We start from the raw sequence: 23297 nt of genomic DNA on the forward strand, positions 1-23297 counted from the left end.
GCCCCATCCATGTTTTATATGCAGTCTGCGGTTTTGAATAAGTATATTTGTACAGTTATGATTTGCAGTGATATTAAATAAAAAGCTGGAAAGTTACTATTCATGGTATTATGTATAAAAGGGGCTTTGTATACACATATAGGAGATATTATGGTAAATGGCCTGTATTTGTATGCCGCTTTACTTAGTTCCTAAGGACCCCAAAGCACTTTACACATTCAGTCATCCACCCATTCACACACACTGGGGATAGGAAGCTACATTGCCCTGGGGCGCATTGACAGAGACGAGGCTGCCGGACACTGGCGCCACCGGGCCCTCTGACCACCACCAGTAGGCAACGAGTGAAGTGTCTTGCCCAAGGACACAACGACCGAGACTGTTGCAGCTGGGGCTCGAACCGGCAACCTTCCGATTACAAGGCGAACTGCCAACTCTTGAGCCACGATGCAGACTGGGAGCATAGTTCTCCAATATTGGCTTCTCTTCATCGTATGTTTCTTAAATATAGGATCAAATTTAAAATCCTTCGCCTCACATGAAAGGTCTTGAAGAATCTGGCCCCATGCAAGCTTACTTATGGTTCCTAGACCATTTAAAAGTAGAATGGGAGGCAGAGCCTTCAGCTTTTTTAATAATAATAATAATAATAATAATAATAATAATAATAATAATAATTACATTTTATTTATAGGCACCTTTCAGACCCTCAAGGTCACCTTACAGTAACACGTAAACATACCATAAAAACATAAGAAAAATGTATATATAGCAAACATAGTAAGATAAAATTTAGACATAAACAGTCATAAAAGTATAAAAGCAAATATAAAAACTGAGCAAGGTAAAAATGGCCCTCTTCTGTGAAACCAGCTCCCAGTTTGGATTTGAGAGACAGACACTCTCTCTATTTTTAAGATTAGGCTTAAAACTTTCATTTTTGATAAAGCATATGACCATATATATGGCTGTTATTCATAATAGACAAAAAAGTAGAGAAACATGGCTTGTCTCTGCCTAGTAGCCTTTTGAGGTCTAATTGCAATGATGAATGTGGTTTATTTGATAGAGTTGTCTAGAATATGAAGTGTAGTTTAGCTGATAGTATTCACTGTGTGTATTGTAGAGCCTGAATTTGAACACTGTGTTAGAAACACCTTTACAATAAGAGTCGAGGAACTACAAGTATTTATATTTTCCACGTTCAGTTTTCTTTTCACAAAGTACCGTGTACATCCTCAAGGCCTACCAAATGCACTTCCTTTGTCTTATAACATTCGCAAAGTGAATTATTTACAGGCAAAGTTTGGACAATAATCTCTGTTGATGACTTGTTCAGTTTCTTCTTTGAAGCTTCTGAGTGTCGGATCTCTGTGTCACTGATGGAAACTCCCCGGCAGCAGAAGAGCGAGAAGCAAAACAAAAAAAGCACCTTTGAGGACACAAACTGTCAAAACATCGCTGATGTGTTTTCTCAGTTTATAAATCTAATCTTTGAATTTCTCAGCTCAGTTCACCTGTTTACTCGTTAACACTCGCTGGTGGTTACAGAGAAAATTCTGCTGATGTATTTTGAATAAAATCGTCTCATTCTGAATCACTGATCTGAAAGCACAAAATCACCACAGCAATAGTTTCTTGATTTTCAATAAGAACACAACAAAGGTTAGTGTAGTATTTTTCTGTTTTCTATTGGGAAAACATTTAATAATTATAAGCTACACTTATAAACTAATCCACACAAATAAGCAGCTTCTAACTTTTAGCTGTGGGTCTGTGGGTCTAAACACAAGCAGCAGAGCACTTGTCCACAGCAAACGAGGAAGCAGTGCAGTGGTCAGCAATGCTGACTCACAGTAAGGTGGACTTCATCATCTGGCTTTTCCTTGTGGCGTTAGCATCATGTTGTGTGTCCTCTCACAGTACAAAGACATGCTATTAGTGGGGTTAGGTTAATTAGTAATGATAAATTGCCTATGAGTGTGAATGGTTGTCTATCTCTCTGTGTTCGCAATGCAGCAGACTGATGATCTGTCCAGGGTGTGCCCTGCTCCTCACCCAGTGGTAGCTGGGATAGACTCTAGATCCTGATAATTTTATGTTTTCCACTCTATAGTCCTCACAGGACTCTGCGCAGTCCTGTGAAAAACTAAGTATAGCCTTACTGCTTCTATAGGAATTAAAAGTGAAGGAAATCATATGCACTTGATTAATTGACGAAAAAATGTAAGTCTGATTGACTTTGCCTTAAAAAGCATCTTGAAAATAATCACACAAAATAATCAATCTTAAATTTTCAAATGGATAACAGAACCGCGCTAGTGTGGATGTAGCCTAAGACTTCTACTCCGTTACATCGCTTTTTTAAATCTTAAATGTATTTATTTATTGTAACAGGTATAATTAAGATCTGAGTAGCTTAAACATTAACCTTAATAAAATTTAATAATCCAGTGATGAAAACATGGTGTGGCTTGGCATTATGAGTCAAAGCCGCTGAATGTGACCTTGAATTCCTTTTTTTCTCTTCTCTTTCAACGTGCATTACTGTTTAATATGTCAACACTGAGGCTGTTTATAAAAAGGTCTTTGGTTTGCTGAGCAGGTTTAGATCGGCACCAGTGAAAACACATCAAGTGTTAAGTGTGTAAAGTTGATTGAAGAACTTAAGAGCAGCACTGACACATAACTGCTGCTGTGGCGTGTTGACAGATATTTCAGTAAGAGAAACAATGGCTTTAAATAAAAAAGCTCCCCTGGAAGCATTTACTGGAGAAAAATCGAGGAAGAAACAAGGCTTATGTTGTTTCATTACAGTTTTAATGTTCTGAATGACTCTGATGGATTGGGCTTTCACATTTTTCAGGCAGTTAAAGACAACTCCAGGAAAGCGAGAAAAAATGTCACATTGCAAATGTTTTGCTTATAACTCGAAAAATGTGGATTGTGCAGAATTCTCCACATGCTTCTATTTTCACTCCCTCAAACAAATCAGCATTTTGCTTCATACCAAAAACCCCTTTTTCTGTTATTGCACTTTATTAGCGATATAACTTAACTCAAGTGCTGTTCAGAGAAACTCTTTTTACTGCACTACCTGTGCAAAAAGTTTTCAGACAGACTTTTTTTGTCGAGATGGGGGGAAACAGAATTGAGTCATTTTAGAGAACGCTCTGTATTCCCAACCTCTGTCACTTCAGCTCCCCCTCACAAGATTTATGACTGAAAAATCCCTTTTACACATCTGTTATCTTCTTCTGCTTCTGTATTCTTCATCACCTCTCGCTGCCTCCCCCTCTTTGCCTCTCTGTGCCGGTGGGAATCCCGGCTGTGACGCCAGAAGCTGATGCCGCAGTAAAGCACCGACTCTGTTGCTGAGGCTTTGATTCAGGATGCTGTAGTGCCCTTGATGTGTCAAACAATTAACAAAAAAAAACCTGCAGTGAGAAGGGTAGAAGAGCAAGCTGAATCACGAGTGCGGTTTAGACTCATCACACGTGGCTCTCTTTCTCCTGTTTGCCCACTTTTTTTTTCCTGGAGCAAACACGGCCGTCAACAACATGTAGCTGCTTATTTCATTGAGTCAGGCATTTCCAAAATATGAACCATGTGTTTGTTAGCCTCTCCCTTCCTCAGCTGTGACCCCAGTCATGCTGCGTTACGAGGCCCAAATCCCCCGAGTGGAAACGTCAGCACAACATAAACAGCTGACCTTCTCCTTACACGTGCAGATATGCAGAGTCGCAGCCAAGCATCAGGAACTGCTAGCAGCACACGTTTCCTGGGAATTACAACATTTTAACTGGAGAATTAAACCTTTAGATGGAGATGCTTCAAAGGGCATTTCTGATCACAGTGGTATGAACTGTGTGCAAACATGTCTCTTTTTCCCCTATATTTGCAGAAAGGTGACTGGTGTATGTCCATATGCTTGCTCTGCTGCTGCTGTAGTTACCAAACCCACATTATAGAAATCTACCTTCAAATTCATGTGTCCAGTCGTACTGCAGGCACATTATAGCTTTAATATACAGTTAATAATACATCCTTTTCCATCTGGGATAAGTGTGGTCAAAGTATTATGGAATCTTGCCTCCTTCTGGTAATTGAGGACAGGACAGTTCAAACTGAAGACTTATTCAACTGTCCGTTAGACATTGTTATTCTCAGTTATGCAGGTGCTTTTGCAAACATAATGCACACAGTCTGAATTTTTATCTCCTGGGTGTGAAAACTCACCGTGACAGCAGACAGCAGTTTGTTTTGCTTGTGTTAGCCTTCACATTAATTATGTCACACCTGGAAAGAGACAAAGTGGATGTGTACGTTTGTGTGTGTACCTGGGTGAAATCTACAAAACTGTCACTGAGGAAAGGGAACGAGACAATGTGCATTGAATTTGAGCATGCTTGGATTCAATGTGTGCGCGTGCATTAATCTCCATCTCTCTGCAGAAACTGGCTTTCCAGGACGGGTGAGCAATTGCTAACCTCATCATTAGTGTGCGTGCGTGTATCTCTGTGTTTGCATAAGGATCATTATCTCGTTGTTAAATCCAGAGACTGTGAATCTTGCTTAGACTTCTTTAGTGCCAGAGAGAAGACGAATTCAGGGAGAGAAAGAGCAGCGGTTTGTACATATTGTGTCAGAAATAAGTTCAGTTTTGTTACTGAAGCAGGAAACTGTGACTGCAAACAGAAACACTGTCATTCAGCACCACAATGTCATGGAGACATCATTAAATCCCAACTGTAAACCTCAGTAGCCAGCATCAGCAGCCGGGGACTGGACCATCAGGGCCTCCGGTCTTGACTGCTGTCCGATACACATTTGGGCTGTGCTTAGCCAGGCCCCATGGGCTAAGACCACCAAGCACTCTCCCTCAAGCTTCCTACCCAGGTCTTGTTCCAGTGTGGGGGCATCCTCTCCTTGGCAGGGTAAACTGGTCCCTTGTTATTTTAGCTTTCACGGGGACCAACATAAAAGCCCATGGAATGACAGAAACACACAAACCTTTCCACCACACTGAGGTGATGAGTCACAGGGGAGCATTAGGGGAGTGGGAGTTTAGGGCGATGGGTTGAAGAGAGAGCTGTGCATAAAAGCAAAGGTGTCAATTTGCCGGTTTGATCTATGCCCTTATTCTCACCGGTGGTCACGAGTCTGAGTAATGACTGAAAGAATAAGATCACCAATATAAGCAGCAGAAATTAGCTTTCCGTGAGCTCTTCCTTAGAGACGGGTGATGAATTCTGTCAATCACCTCAAAGTGGAGTCGCTACTCCTCTGCATAAAAAGGAGCCAGCTGAGGTGAAACATTCAGACATCCTGTGTCCTCCTGTGTCTGGGCATGTTCTGCTGGGACGAGGTCCCAGGGTGCACCCAGGACACACTGGAGAGATTACATCTTGTGGCTCAAATGTTAGCATCCTAACATAGTAATTGATGGAACAAGATAAATATTATACCTGCTAAACATAAGATATATTAGCACTGTCACTGTGAGCATGTTAGCATGATAAGGGTAGGCTTAATAGTGCTACTTTATTTAAGTACAGCCTCACAGAACTGCTCTTGTCATAGTCTTGACTCTTGGTGTTTATTCCTCTTAAATTATTTCCTCACTGTTTCATCCTCTTGTGTCAAATTCATTCATGTGTCTGTATTTTCCCAGTTTACTTATCACACTTCCTGCTTTATTTTGAAACGTAGTGTTCTTTGTGCTTTGTTTTAAGTTTTTCTTCCCTGGTCTCATCTTCTGTGATTTAGTTCAGCCGTCTCAGTCTCCCTAGCTGTCTCTCTGATTGCCCTTCAGTGTATATATAGTCACTGCCTCCCCTTGTCTTTTGTGAGAGTGGCTGCTCCGACTTGCCCCTGTGTAGTTTCTTGCTTTATATTTCAGATGTTTGTAGTTTTCAGTATTTCCTTGTTGGACTTTATGTTTTGCCTCTTGTAGAATTTGAAACCAGTCAATAAAGGGTTTATTTTCAGTTCCACTCAGTCTGCTTTCACATCTCTGCATTTGGGATCTCCTCTACCACTCCACACGGTCTGAATCATCTTCAGAACAGAAAACTTTATTCATGTTTTCACAAGAATAACGAGTTTCCATGTGCTGAACTGAAAAGTGAAGTACTTAATTTAATATTTCATCTGGACTCAAACTGAATGTTTAGTTTTAGAGTGAAAAAAGCAACATGATAACACCTCACAGTGAAAGCTACAACTCACATTTTAGGATTAAATCTAACACTTAAGGCTAGATAAACTGGACTTTATTGGCAGTGGAAAATTCCATGGCCCATTCTTTGAAAAAATAAATTTGTTTCCACTGGTACGAATCTGAGAGCGCAGCTTATACAAGCAGAGCATGGGTCTTTTTACTCAGTACTGAGGGCTAAAAAACTATTAGGACACCCTTGGAATTTAAATATATTACAAAATGTAAAATGTTGGCTTTTGGGGAGAAAGAGATGTGTGTCTGTTCAGTCATAAACACATAATGTGTACATATTTGAAAGTCCAATCTGTTCACAGAGGGGAACATAAAGCAGAGGCTGGTGACGATGAGTGAGTGAAAGGACCAGATAGTCAGGTCTCATTCTTTACGCCGCCCTTCCCCTCCCTCTCTTCCTCCCACTTTCGCCACCTCCTCTCTGCTCTTTGTGGTCACAGAACTCCTGCTTGAAAACAGGTGATCTCCTTTCTGTGAGCAGGGGGGATGTGGAGGAGAAAGCTGCAGATTTCTGGCAAGACTAAGAGGTCGAGCAGAAAAAGAATTGTTGTGTAAGTCCACTGGGCCACAGCAGGCTCACTCTGTGTTTTATTTTTTATTTTGAATTTGAGCTAAATTTGAGTGAAATGTATAGCTGTATGTGGCAGTAGGTACATTTAGAGGGGAACATGTGTCTGTGCTGCTCAGAAAGGCAGGTAAGGTAGGTGTGACTGGTCTGGTGCGTGTTCTCGGTCAGAAAGCAAAGGGCTGCTGAATGTGTTAACTTATATATTATATTAGTTACACTGAAAATAACATATTTTCATCTATTCATCAAAGAGTTTCTGCTAATCCAGCATTTAGACAGAGTTGGCTTTATTTAAAATTTTATTCACGGATGCTTTTGACACAGTTTTAATCTGCTGTGAAGGAAAACTGTAAATAATATTTTTATTTAAGACCTTAGTCACACAAATCTGGTCTGTAAGTACGTTCCAACTATTTACATTCAGTACATTGAATTTTAATTTTTGTGACACTGATGTCAAATTCACAAAACTCAACTTGTCAAATATGATACATCAGGCATTAAGGTAATGACCTTGTAAAATAAATGAATTAGTCTTGTAGTTAAGACTCCAGGCTCTGGAGGTGACCTTGTAAAACCTAATCTGCCTGTTTAATAACAGGTTTCTCTGTCTGCGAGGGTGAAGGAAGTGCACCGCAGGTGATTCACACTTACCTGTTTATCAGTGTTGCTACTGATATTTTGAATACAAACTGAAACAGTTGCTAAAGGCTGTTCAGAGCAGAGCGTAACATCAGGGCTGATAAAATTCAGCAGAACAAAAACTTTAACAAGGTACAGAGTTAGTCTTTTTATCTTGGCCCGGTTTACAGTTGGTTTTCAAGTGCATCCGTGGTTATCAGATCACAAGTGCACAGTGTTAAATACACGTGAAAATATCCATTAAGACACATGGTGATCTGATACCTGAAACCACTTGCTAAGCCGGTCCCACCAAATTGCACTTTGCTACTCATAAGTGACAGATAAGCCACTCAGTCGTTCCTCGGTTCATTGCTGTACTCTGATTTTTTCCTCAAGTTACAATCATTTCTGTCTGCAGCAGTTCAGTCTGAAACCAGAGCTCCCAAACATATTTTCTCTCTGAGCATTACGGCGCTCTAAAGACCGTCTTAAGATGCTTTTAGGAAACTGATGCCTGATGTATAATCGACGTGTGAGTGAGGCTGAATCGCAGCAGACAGAGAGAAGAAATGTCTGCTGTAGCTGTGTGTGTGTAGTTTCAATGCTGTTGGTTCTGTTTTTATATCCACTCGTCTGCCTGCATCTGTTCTATTTACAGCTCCGAGTATCTGCATTGTGATTTGTTTTAACTGTTCTCTGAACTTTGTTAAACTAACTGGTTGTCAGGGGGAAATGTGCAAGAGAGAGCGAGAGAAGGAAAGGTAACCCAAGAAAGAACCTGTACGGCGGTGAGGATGCTGTGGTTCATCTTTAACTGCTGGATCTATTTCTCATCATTGTTTAGTTTTACAAGCAACAAAAAATGAGCATTTTGGCTATTTATACACTCGGACTTTTTGTGTTTGCTTATGAACAACAATAGAGGAATACTGCAACAGCCATCAGAGGAAATTTAACAGTAACGCATTCGAACTGTCAAAAAATAATGAAATACTTATGTGGGGGGAAAAAACTTACTGTAACCTTCATGTCTTTCATCTCAGGATTGATGTTTGAAACTTTATAAATTGTCGTGCATTCATGTCAACTTTGAAAGAGCAAAAATTTGGTTTTAGCAGGTGTTTGGATTGATTTTGAAATTCAAACGGGTAGGTTTGTGCATCTTTACTGGACACAGATGTCTTTGTCTGACCCCCGTGATTTTAAAGCAGGAGTAAGCAATGCTAAACCAGCAGATAGACATAAATGTTAAGAGACTTTCAAGAAATGGACAATTAAAAAATGCATAAAACTTCCTTATTAGCATTAAAAGAAGATGCCAATAGATAAATATCTCTGCAAACGTTAGCCAGGTGAAATAAGACCAGTAATTGCAGGTTTTGCCTTATTTTAAATTTGCAGCTTGTTGTTATGCATCTTATCAGATCTATTGTCTAAAGGCTTTCTGACACTCCAGGCAACGTTTTCCTCCAGAGGCTGTCTTTGTTATTAACCTACAGGTCATCTTAGCATCCGAAATATCCACACTGATCTCCATCAGCTGTTCAACTGCTGCTGAAGGCAGTGCTGCAGTCTGTTAGTGTTATTTCAGTGCATGGCGCTTTGGCTTCCTGAAGGAACTGGTGATCAAATAATGGAGTAGAATATGTTTTTCTAAATGCTACATCGTTGGTATGATTAAAATCATTCATCATTAGTTAAAGCCTGATATCAACAACACCCATGAATAACAACAACACCCATGTGTTGTCTGCACATTTAAAGCTTGAGAGTTTTTATTCCTGCGTGCTATCGAGCTTCATTGTTGTGCAGAAACTATTAAAAACACATCAGTGTTGCACTGGGTGACATGTTTCTTCATTATCATGAACACATACACTGGTTTATAATGGTTCAATCTCACAAACACACCATCCTGCTGCCTGAAAAACTCACTAGAGTACCATGTGTACATTAATGCGATGCAGATAATAGTCTCCAACAAAAGCTCCATTTCTTCTTGTTTGAGAAACATTTGCTGAAACCTGCGGAGAGCAGCTGTTTTAGGGCTACTAAGCTCTTTTTTTTCTGGAAAATGAAATGATATATTTGTGGGTTGTTTTTAAAGGCTTGCGTCTTCAGTATGAACCATTGTCAGCTTGAGGAGGCGATTCTTTCTTCTTGTCAATGTGGGATTTATTGACAATAAGAAAAGATAAATAAGAAACATTCTTATATGTATACATATGTTTACTACTTTGATGCACACTAACTGAAAGTCTGACTCTGAAAGAGGCAACATTAACATTTTTTAATAAATTTTTATTGGGGTAATACTTTCATACTTAGTTCTGGAAATGTAAAATTAATCCAGTATCCTGTCTTTGTCAGCCTACACTCTCTTCTTCATCTCTTCTTTGAACTGTTTTGAATGGTTGACACCAGGTATTTAAACTCATCCACCTTCACTACCTCTGCTCCTTACATCCTTTCATCTTCACTGAACATAATCAACAGTATACAAAGTTAATATCAGTAACACTGCATTGCCACTGGGAGCATGTTTCTATGGTAACATTGGCATTTCGGTTTGTGACTTGACTCTGAAGCCCTGGCACACATACACTGTAATTGTTGCTTCATAGCTGGCTGGTGGCTGATGGCCATGCCAGGTGTGCAGTTGTCTAGATCCCCTTCAAATATCAGTCACTTCAGTCCTGCACTCTACGGTTGAGAATATCAGGAACTGCCCACTTTGCCTCTGTAAAGGGTTATTTCTCTTGTTGTCACTAGAAGTTCCCGGTAGTTTCTTCTGTTGAGTCACCACCGTAGTGTCTTTATAATATTTTATTGCATATTTGTTGATCCAGATAGAGGAGTGCTAAGTTATCAGCTAACGCAAGCAAGCTGAATCGAAAAGCTGTATGGGTGCATCACCAAGACAGAAACGTATTAAATAATAATAACAAACAGCACAAATGTGGTTGAAAGGTCACATTCAGTGGTTTAAACTGACAGAGGTGAGTCCTAGCAGACAGCTATAGGCTCTGGTTACCTGACTCAGCATCCACTTATCAGTCAAAGCAGAAGCCCCGCTAAAAAATATAGTTTTGGAACTAAATACACGCTGAAATTGTGAGTTAAATAATGTCACCCTGTGGAGTTACACGAAAGTGAAACTGCTGGCGAGCGGTTGATGGAGGTTGTTGGCTGTTGCTACTGTAAATGAGATCAGTCACAAAAAGGTTGCTGCATCAAATATCTCCTTGTTATTGCTTTGGTTGCTACAGACCGGAAGGCGAGACTGCTCACCTGCAAAATAAAAGCTGTGTCTTATCTCAGAGAGCAACGTGCTGCAAAAGATGCCAGTTTTACTTTGAGGATGAATTTGTTGCACTTTTTTTTTTTAGTTGGAGATAAGTTGGTGTCTTCCATACAAACTACAGGGGACGGTGGCAACCAGTTGCAACCAAAGCAACTCTAAAGAGGCTTTTGGGGCAGAACCTCTTGGGAACTAATCTCACCTACTGACAGCAAACAAGCTCTCACCAACTGGTTGGGGGGACACACATTTTTTCCTAGCAGCTGCTTATCATCAGGGGACTGACTGGTCTTTAGGCCCCTGTGGATGAGGTTTTCACAGCTACCAGTGGTTGCCCGGCAGTTGCCAACTGGTTGCTAACTATCTGACTGGAGCTTTAGCTATAGAGACCAAAACGTTTCTTTGCAGCAGGCTATAAACATGTTTATTTGGCTGTAAAGTTGGGAGAGTCTATGGAGACTGACTCATTTTTGGAGCAGAGTTTTTGGACGTTTTCCATGAACTAAAAGAAGCTTTTTTGTGTGTTTTCAGATGATTCTGATAGTTTTTAGATTTGTTTATTTAGTTATTAGGATAGAAAAATTCCCAACCCATAAAATAATTGGAAGATAAGTCAAAGAGTTTAAAAATGTTGTAAGTGTCAGTCAGTCTCTGTTTTCTGTCACATTGCCAACTTGAGACTTTGTAATTAAACCAGACCAGCGTGAGTCCTGTGCAACTGTGAAAATAAACATTCCTCTTACACGATTAGCTCCAGGCAGCTGCAGCATTTTATATTTCTTGCACAGAAGTCGAGCAAATGATGCAATTACAGTGATTGAGTGGTTTGTGCGCTACTTGCCAAGTTCCCACAATAACAAGTTCTGTAATTTTAACGTTTCCCTCTCTCTGTCATCCTAACAGCCGCTCTTCTCTTTTCTTCCAGGGCTGAAAAAACAGAAGTGCTGAGTGAAGATCTGCTGCAGGTACTAATGAGTCTTCATCGAATCTGTGTGTTTGTGCGAATGCTTTTCCTCTTTGGCTCGATAGTCACTGCTTCTCACAAGAAAAATCTCACAAGAAAAATCATTAGTGGAGCAAAATATTCAGCATGCATGAATTTTTTTTTAATATATTTTGTTATTTTTAATGGCTTTCTGAACTGCCTTCGGGCAACATTAACGAACGCTGAAATTGAACCTCTTTGCGAGACAAAAAGCGAAACGTCCTCGCTGATTGATTTGGGGTGCGATATTGTAATTGATCAGATTAATGATGCTCTGAGTGGCAGACACATCGCTTCCACTCAGCTGGTTTAATAATGAAATGAGACGCATTGAAGCCCAACAGGTAATGGTGCGGCGTCATTCACACCAACTGAGAATGATGTTGTTTTATTGGGGGAAAAGCTCTGATGGAAAGATGGAGTTTCTATTTTTAAATCTAACCCTGTTCTGGGTTGAGGTTTGAGTGCATGTCTGTAACTGAAGCTGACACAAGCTGTGCATTAGTGGAAGGAGCTCACAGTGTGTGCATGGTTCTGGCTGAGGCCTGTGCCCTGACTTTTCTGTCTTCCTTCCCTTCTGTGTGTGTTTCAGGTGGAGAAACGTCTGGAGCTGGTGAAGCAGGTTTCCCACAGCACACACAAGAAGCTGACCGCCTGTCTGCAGGGCCAGCAGGGCGTGGACGTGGACAAGAAGTCTGTCAGGTCACCCTCGGTGAGAGAAAATAAACACTACAAATCTGATAAAACCTTTTCTGTCATCTGGTATTTTAGCTGAGCTGTACCGTACCAGTGTGGGCTTGTGTGCTGATCAAGGTACAAATCACATGATCTACAACCATATACATTTTTTTTTACAGCCTTAGTATTTTGGCCATGTTAGGTTGGAGCCATAAATATGATGGGGTAGGTTTACACATTTGCCTAACCAATAAACGATCACTGGGAGGTCCAATCCTCAGAGAAGACGTGAATCTTTTTATAACTCATCCAAAAGTCCAACAACGACGGGACTTAGAAGAAACGTGAAGAAGAAACTGATTGCTCATTTGACACCTTTCTTCATATCCTACTGACGAATCTCACGTAGGGCAGCTTCTGTAGGCAGCTTTAGTCTGCATACATTTAATGGTTATCTGCAGGCCACTTTGCAACCCACTTCCACCTTCTACCTAGCTCATCCTTTCATGCTGGTTAATTCAGTGGCACATCTGCTGTCATTCATGCCTGCTCTGTTCTGTGTCGTGGTCTTGCTGCTGGTCTCTCTGCCTCTGGCTTTACATTTATGTATATGAAAGGGCAGAGAGGTGGTAAGAATTTGGGTATCACTGACCAGTGACAGCAAAGAACACTGTTGACGGACATATGACAAGTTGGTAAATGCGTTAGAGGGTTACCTAGGCAACCGGGGGTCTGGAATGTCCACTAGTGACCGATGGTTAGTAACACAAGAAAAGCAAATCGAGGCCTGTGTGTACGCTCAAATGAATTGAATAAATCGATCAATAGTTGTTATACTGCAGTGAAGTTTATGCGGTTAAATCTTAGTATACAAAGTAAAATGTTCCAGGATTGGTGTAAACAGCAGACTTATCTGCCCTCTGGGCATGTTTTACGCTTTATTTCTACAGTCAGAGCATGCTGCTGCTCTTCATTTGTCTTATTGATTTGTTTTAAAAACATTGCATGCTAATCAGCAGCAGCCACAACTTAATATTTATTGTTATATTTTAATGGAATAGAATGAAAATGAATCATTTTCTACCTATCCAGTTTTTCTTCATTGTGCTCTCAGTAATTTCATAACAACTCAGACTAAAAGTTTTCCTAATGACAAATTAAATTTTAAGACTTTCAGAGAGGACAGAAGGACACTGACAGGTGATTAGCAACGATATTGGAAAGCATGTTTCATCCTCCAGTAAATGTTTAAAAAAACAAACAGAGAAAATATTTTCCTGCAAACCAAGAGACTGAGTGACAAAATATTCAAGTGCTGCACAATAATGTGCCATTTGTGTTGTGGAAAGTTAATCTTTTTAATCCTTCACTGGATTAAAAATGTTTTCATCCTAAAGCTTAGAGGAGCCTGAGATGAAGATGTTTTAAGATGGAACCAAGACAGTAACTCGTGAGAAGGCCAAGGAAAAAAAGAGAGAAAAATAAGCTTTTTTAAAATTCATTAATTAAAAATAAAATAAAAGTTTGAAAAAGTGATGAACTGATGTGACATGAGCACGTGTTTTAACTTCTGGTACTTATATTAAAGATAATTTATAATCTTCGTATGCTTTTATGATGTTTTCTCTGTGTTTGTGGTTTTATTTATGAACTGCAGCTGATTCATCGACTGTTTGTGTTTCTGTGCAGAAAAAGCTTCCGCTCGCAACGCTAGCACAATGTATGGTGGAGGGGGCAGCTGTGCTCGGAGACGAGTCTCTGCTAGGGTAAACACACGCGCACACACACACACACACACACACACACACACACACACACACACGCACACACACACACACAGTAATTTACATTATTGTTGATCATTGATGAGATTGGAAACATTTTCTTTGGAAAGGCTGATGCAGAGAGGAACATTTTTATGACCCAGAACTGATTTGCTTTTCACATCCCGAGTATAATAATAATATCTGTAATGATATATAATGACATTCTTTAGAAGTCACCTCGTTGGTGCAAAAATAGTATTTTATGCCTGTCAGACGGCTTCAACTAAAGAAATGGGAAGAAATTATGTGCTTTTGCAACAAACAAGGTTCTTTGCTAGTTAATAATTGTTTATTATGTGCAGATACAACACTGGTTTAATGTCTGAGTTGCATTTTTATTGCTTGATTGAGTCATGAGTCACTTTAAGTGACTTAAAACAACAATTTGAAAATGGTTAGGTACAAGAACTGTACTGAGCATGAGTGAAAAAGCAGCCAGTGTCCAACTACAGATATTATAGAAGCAAACTATAAAGAAATGAGTTTTTCACAGTGATTCAAGAGAAACCTCAATATTACAAACCAGGAAGCGAGCTGTAACACTGACTGACCTGCGTATGTTGCACTCGGTGAATCCGCTGTGATATTTCCTGTTGCAGAAAGATGCTGAAGCTCTGCGGCGACACGCAGGAAAAGCTCGCTCAGGAGCTCATCTTGTTCGAGCTCACCATCGAGAGGGACGTGACCGAACCCTTGTACGAGCTCGCAGAGGTACAGAAACAATGCCGTGCGACTAACTGTTTAATAAATGAGCTCCAGTCACATTAACAGCAGTAACAGCAAGCATCTGATTAGAAAAGGAGTCCAAAATGCGTCCTGGTAAGAAAAAGTGGAAATATAATTGTGATATGATTATAGAGCATCTGAAATTCAACAGGGCAGAAAAACATTATAAAAATGGTTTATTTTTCATTATTTTTTTAATAGAAAAATAGAAAAGAAGGAAAGGGGGCGACAAGTAATTCACACGAGGTATGAGCTGTTTCAGCATGACAGGACTGTTGTGTAGTTTTGCTCATTAAGGTGCCCTGTATCTATGAATAAAATACTTTGAAGTGATAAAAAGTTAGAAACTGATAGCAAGAAGATTGGAGCTTCCTGCCTCCAGTCCCCAAACACGGGACTTCTCTGATGAACTCTACTTATTGCTCTGCAAATTAGCCAGTAAGCTAATCTCCATGAGAATGAGAAAGTGCTGCCCAGACTGATTCTGCTGCTACAGGTGCAAAGCCTCACAATACTGAGGCTGTTTGTTGTCCTCTTTCACACTGACACAGCAGACTGAAGGAAAATCTCTGCTCTGTCCTCTCAGGTGGAAATCCCAAATATCCAGAAACAAAGGAAACATTTAGCGAAGCTGGTCCTGGACATGGATTCTGCACGCACACGGTGAGTGTGTTTCTCTGTGTGTGAGTGTGTGTGAGAGAGAGGCTTGGCTGTTATCGGAGAAACTCCATCAGCTGTGAATGGACTGGCTGTGCAGCTTCCCACTGAATGTCACTGGGATTTTGTTGCACACCGTGACGCCGCCGTCTGTCTCACACCGCAGACTGCTGCCCGTGTGTGAAAACCTCACTTTAAACCAGACTGTCCTTTTTTTCTGTAACGAACACACTCAGTGTGGACCTTCATACTGATGTCTGTAGCTGTTACACTCGTGCTTCAAATACCACAGACCACTGGCTGATTCCTCCTCACACTTCCTGCTAAACAGATTGTGTATCAGTGTGAAGGTGTTTAGAGCAATAGGCTCAAACACTGAAATGAAACCTTTACTTCCTGAGCTGCTGTAGAAGCGGACTTTTATTTTGAGGGTGCTGTTTATTATTTTTGACTAGAACTAAATGCTAGAGGACAAAATTGGATAGAGGCTTTCTAAGCCTGATTTTATGGCTGTGTTGACATAGGAGTGCTTTATATCAGATTATAAAATTAGAGAACGGATGTAGCTTCCTGCAGTCTTTCTAATAGTCAGCAGGGGGCGACTCCCCTGGTCACAAAAAGACATTTGTTGTATAGAAGTCTACGGGAAAGCAACCATAGACTCCCTTGATCTGTGACTCAGGAATTGTTTTCCTGATTAGTTTATGGATTTAAATAATTCCTTTATTTACAGTCCAATGAGATACAAAAGCAACTTCTCCTTAGAAACTTGGTAAACTAATTAAAATTTTAAAAAAATATAAAATATCTGCCAATATAGCTCATTAGTGTAAATTGTTGAAGATGAGGCTGTGATTGTGAGCTTTATCGGCTGCAGTGAGATAGTCCAAACATGATGGGCTCATTAAGCGCTCGAATGTCTCTGGGTGTTCGCGAGGAGGGGTTCAGATGTGTGATGCACGTGTGGGGTTCACACAGATACTGGTGGCTTTGCTGAGGCGGCGTGTGTTGTAAATGTCCTCCATGTACTTCGATGATCTTCTGGGCTCTTGATGCATTTTGACACTACTGTCTTAATAAGAACAACATCATTTTCAGTTTTTAAATTATGGTCCCCATTAGTGTCCAGAAAGGCAGTAAAGCAAGGTATGTCCACGATATGAGCATGGACTGTCCCGCGGTTTCTTGCGCGTGATGTTTGGTTTCAAAAAGCTAAGGTGGCAGCTGTTCGAGGCTTCGCAAATGTGGCCTCTTAAACCAATCAATTGCATCCAGCTTTAATATATACACATGCATTAATAACTCACCACATAATCCGTTTTACTCTGCAGAGGATCGGTCTGATGTCTCACAGCTGCACTGGCTTTGTAACTTTGAGGGTTTTTATGCAGCTATTTCTTAACTTCAGTTAACTTTCAGGTAAATTTAACTTTTAATGGTGTCTAGCTGATGCAGAATAAAGTCAGTAGTGCCTGATCCTGTTTGAAACGTGCAATTGCCACAGTTTCTTTCAGCTGATTCACTGCCATTTTGAGCAGTGACATGCAGAAATGTTGTTTTCCTCACTGCGGTCCAGCCAGCCAGTTCTTTAGTGACCCAAATCTAAAGCAATTTTTCCCATTATGCTGCCGTGTGCTGAGCTCCTCTGGCAGTTCTACACATTATCTACACTGACAGACAGATGGATGGAGGGGGAAGAGGAGAGTCTGAGAGCAATACTTAAAAGACAAAACAGCTTAAGCTGAATAAATGAGGGTATATAGAAAGACAAGTGTTAGTATTTTGTCAGCCACAGACTTAATCCATTGCCTTCAACAGTTTGATTTGTTTATGTGAGTCACTTTGTTAAAGTAGCTGTCAGGTCTCGCTGTCAACGCTTTTCTCACTCGGGAACAAAAGTCTAGATCTGCTAAAGGCAAAGAAAAATGCCTTCTAACAGTTTAACATGCTGCCCTAAAAAAATCCTGAATACTTTTGTGACTCAAATTCACTTCTTACTGAAACCTACCTTCTGCTCACAGGTACACTCAGTCTACCAAATCTTCTGGACTTTCCAGCAACCTGCAGCCAACAGGAGCCAAGGCCGACCACCTCAGGGAAGAGATGGAGGAGGCAGCCAACCGCATGGAGATCTGTCGAGTCAGTGATCACTTTTTATCCCAATAAACTAACTAACATAGCGCCAGTCATAGTCTATCTATCTATCTATCTATCTATCTATCTATCTATCTATCTATCTATCTATCTATCTATCTATCTATCTATCTATCTATCTATCTATCTATCTATCTATCTATCTATCTATCTATCTATCTATCTATCTAGGCTGTTGTTATATGTATCAAGTAGATTGTTGTCATCTTTTTTTTGTTGATGTTTTTGTAAAGTGAACCTACAAGGATATTTATAAATGTCCTGAAATCGCCCATTCTTGCTTCCAAGAGTGTTCAAGCTTCCACATCCTGCATGTGCATATACATCCTTTTAACGGACCGTTTGACCTATTATGTGCACAATATACAGGAAACAAGGAAATCATGTGTAATTACTACAATAAGCAATGACTCGCGTCATTATAGGCATCCTAGTCAGCCATGATATGTTATCTCTCGTAGACAAGAAAGGCAAAAGTTTTGTGAAATTTGTCATTTATGAAATTACAAAACCAAAATAGAGTTTTTGGGCTTTTTTGGCTCAGCACAGTTTGGCGCTTTACCTGATTGGTATTCTAACGCTGCACAAATGTGTGTAACTGAATCTGATATGAGGTGAGAACAGACAAACTTTCCACTTTCAGCAGAAGAATATAGAACAAAATTTTTCAAACTTTGAGCAAATAGAAGAAAGAGGAGAGATTTTTTTTAACCTAACTTCTATACATACAGATATGAGCACTTTTAGCTATTAGCTGGCTTCAAGTAGCCATAAATTAGTGTGAAGTTCTGGGTTTAGGTATTCCCAAAAATATGAGAGTACTTTGATTATATTAATAATTATTTTAAACACTTTTTGAAGCATATATTTTGATTTGTATCAGTGTATCTAATGGCATTAATAATGGCTCTTTCTCAGCTACATTAATTGAGTTGCCATGCTTTCTAAGGACTCTTTAATATGACAGTATACCAAATGATAATAATAATAATACACCTGCTCTAAATAGACAAAAGTTTGAACTACAAAAACACATTTTTCAGACTGTTACATGCCTTGTGTCTCTTTTTGTTTTTCATGCGTTCTATGTTTCAAAATGTGTTTTCAGGATCAGTTATCAGCAGACATGTACAGTTTTGTGGCCAAAGAAATTGACTATGCAAGCTACTTCCAGACAGTAAGTGCACTCACGTCTCTAAAACAGACAAAAAAGAAAAAGAAACACACTCTACAGATTGCCTTTTTCTGTCTGTCTCTGTCTAGCTGATAGAAGTCCAGGCAGAGTACCACAGGAAGTCATTAGAGCTGCTTCAGAGTGTTCTGCCTCAGATCAAAGCTCATCAGGGTGAGTCTCAGACCAACATGCTGCAGTCTTATTTTGTTATTCTTTCTCTCTAACTGCTTACATTTGCCTCTGCTGTAGTCCATATTACAGCGACAATGGGTAAACACAATGTGTCGGGCTGTACAAATGAAAGTGGTGCTTTATCCTTTCAAGTGCTTTTATCACCCATTTACCTACATTGTGTTTTCTGGTTTGACGCTGCTGAGAATTTCTTTATAACATTAACTGAAGTTATTTCATGCCTGATGGAAGTTGTAGTGTCGCCCCATTCACTTCACATATACCACTAAACATGAAGAATTTAAATTTTTTTAAATTGTTACATTTAATTGTTAATTGTTACATTTCTGATGATACACTTTACAGTGTTTTGCTTTAATAGAAACCAAAATGTCCAATCTGGAGCAGAAACCTGATTTGATGATATGCATGTGTTTCCTTTCACAATAAAAGCCCTAGACATAGAGACAAGAAACTAACAAAAAGCAAAAACTAGACAAAAATCAGCCAGGAGGGATAAAGAGGGAAAATTTTCCTGCTGTCACTTTGATTTGCACCAAAGCAGCGGAAATGGGTCCACAGTGGTTTATTCTTCCTAAGTGGACAGATTGGTGCCCCTGAAGTGTAACTGGCTTTGTGTTGTAATGCGATGATGAAGTGTTCCCTAACTTATTTTGAGCAGAGTAGTTTCTGTTGTTAAATTTGCTCCACAAAACACAGAACAGATAAGAAATAAGTCAACTACGTGTTAGTAGGTGCTAAACATATACAGTCGTGGCTGAAAAGTCACAGGAGACGAAATGAGCAAATCAGAGAGAATCAAAGGTAAAATAAGTCTGGTTTTAAACGACTCAATGGAGGGAAAAGAACTTGTAAAACTCAAGCAACAACATAATTGTGACTATCAGGTGTAGTTTAATAACTTAAATTAGTACTGTAATGCACTTGATTACTACATAACAGGAAAATGTAATGTGATTACAGTAATTGTGTGTGAAACTCTGTGTTGTTTTCTGCAACATCATATTAAATCTTTATATATTGATAGAGTGGATGACCGAGTGATTGAGTCATGTTATCCATGAATGTGTTTTTGTTAGCGCAGTTTGTCATTTTACCAGTAAAATATGTCAAATAACTGTTGTCTCTGTTAACTACGGCATTCACAGTATAACTCTGTAATGGTATGGTTGGAAACTATTGCATATAGTGAAAACCTTGCATTTGTTTTGGCATTGCTTTGCAGTCTGGAAAAAAATTATTTGATAAACTCTGAATCGCTGCAGTCATAAGATCATAAAAGCAGAGCTGCTGCAGAATGATCTGGGCATTTGTGTGTGAATAACTCTAAGTGTGTGTGTGTGTGTGTGTGTGTGTGTGTGTGTGTGTGTGTGTGTGTGTGTGTTTTCACAGAGACCTGGGTGGAGAAACCGTGTTACGGGAAGCCATTAGAGGAGCACTTAGCGCTCAGCGGGAGAGATATTGCCTTTCCCATTGAGGCCTGTGTGACCATGCTGCTGGAGTGTGGCATGCAGGAGGAGGTAAACAAACCGGTCGCTTTTCACACGACACACAAGAAACACATTTATGGGTGTGAAATGTTGCAGAGGTCACCGCAGAGATGAAGTCAGTCTTAATTACCAGAGGGAAATCTAATCGGGGGCCAAGCCTGAAACGAATAATCAGCTGGAACATTAAACTAATGCTCACACATTAATACATCCATAGGTATAATTGAGTAATGTCATATGTCTGAAAAGCAACTGATTCAGTGGTTACAGGATCGGCTTTTTGCAGAATTTGTGTTGCTGTTGGCTTTATGAAACCCAACATGAAGCAGCTGGAACAAGGTTTAACGCCGCCAAGTCCAAGTATATGGTTCTCTCAGCTGGAAAAGGATGTAGCACCCACTCCGAGTGCTGCTGCACCAAGTGGATCTCAGTGTCTTGTGAGGGAGAGTGGAGCAGGAGACTGACAGATGGATTGGTGCAGCAGAAATTGTATCCATCTGCTGTTGTGAACAACGAGCTGAGCATGAAAGCAAAACTGTGGATTTACCGGTCAATATCCATTCCTGTTCTCATCTATGACCATAAACTGTGGGTGGGTGACTCAAAAAAACAAGAGAAACTGCAGAGGCTGGCTTTGTAAGGGTGCTAAGGATGTCTGGGCTCTCACTTGGGCAGTACTCACACATGCCAGATGATTAGGGCTATTTAACTAACAACAATAGCTGCCTCAAGGTGTTTGTTATAGTAAGGTAAATAGAGTATTACAGAGAGAATCCCAAGGATCAAATTATCCCCTAATGAGCAGCACTTGGCAAAAGTGGGAAGGAAGAACCCACTTTTAACTGGAAGAGACCTCCAGCAGTACCAGGCTCATGGAGGGTTAAATATGTGCTGTGACCTGCTGGATGGTGAGGGTGAAAGAAAAGAGTAAAGTGAGAATAAAGTGATACAGACAATCACTCACTCACAAGACAAACTAACTGAGCCATGCTAGCTGCAGGTTACGATATTTGTTCCTGTACAGCGAGGTGATCACATATCACTACGATCAATTTCTCCTTCGTTTTGATGGCAAACTGCACAAGCAACCACGTCACTTCCTGACTATGACATGACGTGATTTGGTTGAAAAGTTTAACTTTTCATTAAAACTACTAGAAACAAAGTGAAAACGTGACTCAAAAATTCTACAGGTAACCCATTAATTACATATCAGGTGTTAGGGGTAAAGCCTGTGTGTACACATACATTTCAAACCTGCCTTAGAGATTAGGGTCAGGAGCATTGAAAGGAACCAGCTGAGATGATTCAGGTAACTTCCTAATATGCCTCCTGGACACCTTCTCGACAAGGTCTTTCAAACATGTCTAAGCTTCAGAAGACCTCGCAGCAGCCCCAGCACAAGGTTTGGTTGTGTAGCAGCCAGGATTTGGACCCAAATGCACTCACAAATCCAGAAATGAATTCAAAATGCATCCTTAATCCTGGTGTTTTACAATACAGGGAAAGCCAAATTACATGCAGAGCAGGAAATTCAAACCACGCAAAAACTCAGTGAACACAAGGCAAGGAGACACAACCATCAGAGAGGGTAACATTAAAAACACACCAGGTAATTAGGGAGATGGGAAATACCAGGGAGCCCAGCTGCAACAAATCAGGTAAACTAGACAGGAAAAGCACAACAAAATACCAATGCACAAGACAAAGGCTACCAAAATAAAACAGGAAATAACTAAACAGAGGAACAGACGAATACTTAACAATACACGAGGAACAGCAGGGAGGCAGAGTAAACTGAACGGAGGACTAACATAGATAACTGGAACAAAACAGAAAAACACGACAACTAAGAAACAACATGAAGTGACTACAGAACAGAACTTAGAAGCCCAAAACTCAAAACTATGGGTCAACCACCCCACACCAGGGTGTTTTAGGAGGGTGTCAGTATCAAATGGAAGAAGCCTTTACTGCTCAGAGTGCTGCCCTGTGACTCAGATAAGAAGTAGAGCATAGATGGATGGATGAAATGGGAAATGACACCTTTAATTCTGAAAGCTGGACTTTTAATGTAGCATTTTACACTCTTCTGCTACTAAGAGAATCAGGCATTTGTAAAACAACATAAATTCAGCCTGTGTAATTCTCCTGCTGTTGGAGTTAAGTGACCTTGGCTTCGTTTCTGTGTCTCAGGGTTTGTTCAGAATCGCTCCCTCGGCCTCCAAACTCAAAAAGCTGAAGGCGTCTCTGGACTGCGGGGTTTTAGACGTGCAAGAATACTCCGCAGACCCACACGCCATCGCAGGTGAGCTATCAACAACACTGCCACATACCTAGACCTCCTCCCTGCCTCCTGGTTGTACATCATGTGTTCCCATGACAACTGATAATCCATTGAAATTTGCCTCACAGGGGTAGATTTATGAGTTGGCCCCCGTTGGCTTGTTCGAGTCTAGTTTCTGTACATTTCTGTTATTTTCCTTATGCTGAGCTACCCTCCTGTTGTCAATGAATGAATATAATCATAATCAGGCTGCTCGCATCAAAGAAACATTTTTAATCCCTTCTGCTGCCTGTCTTTGTTTCTCCTGCTGCTGTTTGCAGTAAATTTCCTCTTAAAGGTTATTTTGCTGGTGTGACACAGGAACTTTAGGCTCGATTAGGATTCACTTTGCTTCTGTGGT

General features: G+C 40.2%; 1 protein-coding gene across 3 annotated transcripts in view; it reads left to right on the forward strand.

Moving 5' to 3' along the window:
• The window catches only part of LOC147323785 (rho GTPase-activating protein 44-like), a 97960-nt gene that overhangs the window by 46738 nt on the left and 27925 nt on the right, over positions 1-23297 (forward strand). For 2 of the 3 annotated variants that reach the window (XM_086304375.1, XM_086304376.1), the window contains exons 1-11: positions 6674-6786; positions 11654-11693; positions 12306-12425; positions 14081-14157; positions 14817-14928; positions 15530-15606; positions 17622-17739; positions 18863-18931; positions 19018-19099; positions 20513-20640; positions 22807-22918. In XM_086304375.1, coding sequence (XP_086160501.1) covers positions 6722-6786; positions 11654-11693; positions 12306-12425; positions 14081-14157; positions 14817-14928; positions 15530-15606; positions 17622-17739; positions 18863-18931; positions 19018-19099; positions 20513-20640; positions 22807-22918 — 1000 coding nt within the window. In that variant the 5' untranslated portion in view covers positions 6674-6721. Of the gene's footprint in view, positions 1-6673; positions 6787-11653; positions 11694-12305; positions 12426-14080; positions 14158-14816; positions 14929-15529; positions 15607-17621; positions 17740-18862; positions 18932-19017; positions 19100-20512; positions 20641-22806; positions 22919-23297 lie in introns of those variants that run through there. The other variant, XM_086304374.1, reaches the window with a different exon arrangement.

Source organism: Aulonocara sp. 'chitande type north' Nkhata Bay, linkage group LG8 (assembly GCF_057382095.1).
Source record: "Aulonocara sp. 'chitande type north' Nkhata Bay isolate Kocher_YH1m ecotype deep benthic linkage group LG8, A_spYH_male_GT1.1, whole genome shotgun sequence".
Taxonomy (NCBI): Eukaryota; Metazoa; Chordata; class Actinopteri; order Cichliformes; family Cichlidae; genus Aulonocara; species Aulonocara sp. 'chitande type north' Nkhata Bay.